Below are 4,489 nucleotides of genomic sequence, written 5' to 3' on the forward strand. Positions count from 1 at the left end.
GCAGCCCCCAGGCCCAGCAGCCCCTACAGGCCCCGCCCACCCCAGACTGGCTCCCCGCTCCCCACCTCAGCATGGGATCTGCCACCTCCCCGTCAGCCCCTCACGTCGGCCTCAGGTCTGCTCACTTTCTTCTGTGTCCTGGGCTTATTGTGTAAGAAAATTCTGCCCAGTTCCGGAAGGAAGAGGCCTGTGACTGGCCCTGCATGGAGGTGACCCGGAACAAGAGACACAGCACGCTGTCCTTAAAGTCGGCCCGGCCCTTTCTGCGCAGGGGCTGAGCCAGCACCTCACTCTGCTCAAGAAGTCGGGGCTGCAGAGACCTCTGAAGGACGAGGGGGAACTCCAAAGGGACTCTCCTCACTGGACCACTGGTGTGACCGGGGTGGGCTGGGGGGGCACCACCCCCCATGCTAGGCAGTGCTCACTCCATGACAAGCCCAGGAAGGGAGCAGCTTCCCAGAGTCACAGCAAACACCAGACCCAGAACGTCCTTCTCCCGTACCTGCCCTCAGCGCACAGTGGGGCCGGGGTTTCAGAAAATGTCCTCCTGCGGCCCTCAGGCCCTGCGGCCCTCAGGCCGTGCGGCCCTGGGACGCCCCTCACTCGGCCTCTGCATTCTCTCCAGATGGCAAGCACCAGCTCTGTGGAGCCCACAGGGACGGCTGAAGGTGGTGCGGGTGCGACAGGGGTGAGTGACCCACGCCTATGGCTAGCAGGGGGAAGGGGGAAGGGGTGTAGACCAGGGTGGTCTGGAGGGGAGGATCAGACCAAGGTGACCAGGAGGGGAGGGTTAGGCATAGGTGACCTGGGGTGGGGGGTGTTGGACCAGGGCCCCTGGGAGGGCAGGGCTCGGGGGCCGGCCTGCCCTTCCCGCCATGTGATTGGACCAGGTGTGCAAGTGTGCGTCTGTATGTGAGGCCAGGCTCCAGTGACGAGTCCTAGCTGTGGTCCCCGAGGGCACTCTGTGAGGCGGGCATGCGGGAGCCCGTGGGTGTGGGGTGCTCCCTCCTGGAGGCTTGGCCACCCAGCTGTGCACACGTGTGAGGCTCCTCCGAGCTCCACGCGAGCACACGTGCTCTCTGTGTGTGCTTGTGCCATGGTGGCGTGCATCCCGCCCAGGAGGCTCAGCACTGCAGGAGACAGAATGGCCGCCCACTCGGGCTGCTCAGGGAGGCGGATCCCCTCGCCTCTTGTGTCTGGGTGCTGGCCTGCCTGCGGGCAGTGGAGGCCGCGAGGGTGCGGCCCAGGGCCGGGCAGGCTGTGTGAACGCAGCGGGGACTTGCGAGGGCCTGCTCCCCCGTTTAGTCTGGGAGGTTGAACAGGGTGAGTGCGTCTGTGCCTTTCGTACCCTGAGCCTGTGCCTGAAACCGTGTCCGTGTCTGCGCACTCGGCCGACGCTCACTGGCACTGATGTGCCCTGGGCAGCTGCTTGCCTGTATGCTGGAGCGGGATTCTCTGGGTGCCTGGCCCCGTCCTGTGGTTGTCCGGGCTTGGGGAATGATGTGGCACCACCAGACACGAGTCTGCTTCTCCCTGTGGGTCTCCAGACCACCATCCTCAAGGCACAGCCCATGTTCTCACCTTCTAGCCTGCCTCTCCCTCCCTTGGGCTCTGTCTCTGTCTCTTTATCACCCTGTCTCTTACATCCTGGCTCTCCTTTCTGTCTCTGTCTCTGTTATTCTGTCTTTGTCTATTTCTCATGTCTGTATCTCTCTGCCTTTCTCTGTCTCTATCTCTCTTATCTCTGTGTCTCTACGTTTCTGTCTCTCCCTTTTTCTGTTTGTGTCTTTCTGTCTCCCTCTGTCTCTATCTCTCTGTCTCTCCTGTTATCTGTTTGTGTCTCTCTGTCTCTCTGTCTCTCTTGTTCTCTCCTTGTCTCTCTCTGTTTCTATCTCTCTTGTTCTCTCCCTATCTCTCTCTGTCTCTCTCTCACACACACCGCCCCCACAGGACCAGTACTCCATCCAGGGGAGGCACGTGACCAGCCAGCTGAGGTGCAGAACAGCTGGTGACTCAGCCTGAACCTCAGCCACCAGCCCTAGGCGTTCTCTGTAAACATCCCCCTGTCCTGTTGTCTCAGCCGCTCTGGGGTTTGGTTATGCCCAGCCCCATTTTATGGGGAAAGGAGGCCTAGAGCAGTGCAGTGAGCGGGCCTTGAAGAAGGGGGAGGACCTGCCACGGGGACAGGGCTTTCCTGGGGGCCTGTCTCACCGGGCTCAGGGGCAAGCGTCCTGTCCTGAGCTGAACTTTCGGTGAGAGATGTTAACACTTCCTCTTGCTGCCATGGCCATCCGTGCGGGACAGCATGGAGCCCTGCTGGGGAGGGCCTGCCCAAGTGGGCTGGATGCTGGCCACTGCCCCTTCCCTGTAACCTAAGTGCTACAGTTCTACTGGGTGTGTCCTCGGCTGACTGGGCATTGGGAAACCAGGAGGGAACTCTGGGGAGTTTGGGGAAGGATGGCGTGTTCAGGGACACGAGGGAGTGCAGGGGATGGGGAGGCCTCAAGATAAAACCACACGAGAGATAGGAGAGGCCCTTCACCAGCAGTGCAGCTGCCTGGCCTCTGCACAGCCAACAGCACCTTGAAGGCCAGCCCGTTAAAATGGCAAGCCAGGAAGCCTGCTGGGCCGGCGCTTAGAGATGCAGCCTCCTCGCCAGCCAGGCTCCCTGCCACCTGCTGTTTCCTGACCAAGTCTGTGAGGCCCTGTGGTCTGCCCCAGGCTCGCTGACGGAAACATCTCCCATGTGGATCAGCCTATCAGCCCCTTGTGCACTTGCCAACCCATCAGGTCAAGGCTGGCCACACCCCAGAGGCACGGAGCTCTCCAGGACCTTTTCTGGAGCATTTAGGAAAGTTATGAGAAGCAACGTGTATTCACGGGTGTGCGATGGTGCCCATGGGGGCATGAGCTGCCACAGTGGCTGCACGGGGGCAAGGCTGCTGTGGGCACTCTGCAGCCCCCGCACCTGCGTGCAAGACACCCCGACCACCCCACGTCCCTCGGCTAGAGGAGACCTCCCTGGCGATGTCCACAAGGATGCCCTGGCACAGGGCACAGCCTCCCACCCCGAGAGCTCATGGCCCTGCACTATCCAGCCCTAAGCTCTGGACGCGCTGGCAGAAGCATCAGGGCTCAGTGAGAGTCACGTTCTTTGTCACCGCAACTGTCCCCAGGTGTGAGCCCACAGGCCTCGGAGCTGGGATCCTCAGTCCCTGGGGCACAGGGAAGCAGAAATGGGCGGGAACTGCGTGGTTAGGGAGGGCGGCAGGACCAGGGCTGGTTGTAGGTACGGCAGGAGCCTGGGACTGATCTAAGGGCGTCAGCACAGGGCGTCTGCCTGGGACAGGGTCCCACGGCGGAGGCTAACAGGGTCAGTGCCCAGATCAGAGCATGTTCCAGCTGGAAGGAGTCTGGACACCAGGTTTCAAATGCTTTAGTCCGTGGAAAGACATGGGTGTGGAGCTGGCCCTGGGGCGAGGCTTTGGCAAGTGCTGCTCTCCAACCCCACTTTGCCCTGGGCAGAGAGATCAGAGGAGCTGCCAGCTGCCTGCCAGCCACAGAGCCACCTACTGACCACACAGGTGCCTGCCGGCTACACATCCACCTAGCGGCCACACATCTACCTGCCAGCCATACAAGCACCTACTGACCCCACATGTGCCTGCCGGCCATACAGGCACCTGCTAGCCACACAGGGGCTGTCCTTGCTGGCTGCCCGCCTACTTCCATGGGTGCGAAGGCCTAGGCCTGAGTTCTCGTCCAGAAATCTACCTGGGCCGGGTTGCGGTCAGCAGACCCACCGGGCCTCCATGGCCCCGCCTGCTCCGCCTTCTCCTGACCCGGGGTTCAGCCTCCTGGGTCCTGCAGCACCCCTCACAGCTGGGCGTCGGCTCGCCTTTCCAGCTGGTCTTTGCCTCTGCCCTTTTGCCCACACCAAGTCAGGGCCTCGCAACAGACAACCAAACGACAGCAGCGGGAGGCTCCGGCCTGGGCCTCCCCGCCCCAGCAGATGGAGCCTGGCCTGGCCAGGCGTTTCTGGCTGGCGTCTTCCCATCACAGGCACGGAGCAGGGTCGAGATTTAGGGGGGACCTGGGACAGCGTGCATGTATTGTGCCCGCTGCATGGGGAAGCAGGTGGGACTGGGATGCGCTCAGCGTACGTCTCACAAGGCGCTCGAAAGTGAACTGATTCTCACACCAGTAAGAGTGATTTCTGCAACAGTATACCAAATAAGGTTTCTCTTGGCGTATTCGGGAGGGAAATGGATCCCTCATGGCGGGGTGGTGATCCCTGATGTCCTCAGGGGTGTGAGGGGCTGAACCCAAACCAGGAAGTTCTGCCAGGGGCCTCGCAGAACTCAAAGCCTTCCTTGTTCTGTAGAAGTCGACTCAAGCCAGGCTCGGTGGCTCAGCCTGTCATCCTGCGCCTTGGGAGGCTGAGGTGAGTGGATTGCTTGAGCCCGCGGGTTCGAGACCCACCTGGGCA

General features: G+C 61.7%; 1 protein-coding gene across 1 annotated transcript in view; it reads left to right on the forward strand.

Moving 5' to 3' along the window:
• Window positions 1-4,489, forward strand: part of FGD3 (FYVE, RhoGEF and PH domain containing 3) — a 44,677-nt gene that overhangs the window by 30,046 nt on the left and 10,142 nt on the right. Inside the window, exon 12 of the mRNA XM_021707594.1 lies at window positions 626-688. Coding sequence (XP_021563269.1) covers window positions 626-688 — 63 coding nt within the window. The remainder of the gene's footprint in view (window positions 1-625; window positions 689-4,489) is intronic.

The sequence above is a fragment of the Carlito syrichta genome, unplaced genomic scaffold, assembly GCF_000164805.1.
Source record: "Carlito syrichta isolate Samal-C Ts95f unplaced genomic scaffold, Tarsius_syrichta-2.0.1 Scaffold120569, whole genome shotgun sequence".
NCBI lineage: Eukaryota > Metazoa > Chordata > Mammalia > Primates > Tarsiidae > Carlito > Carlito syrichta.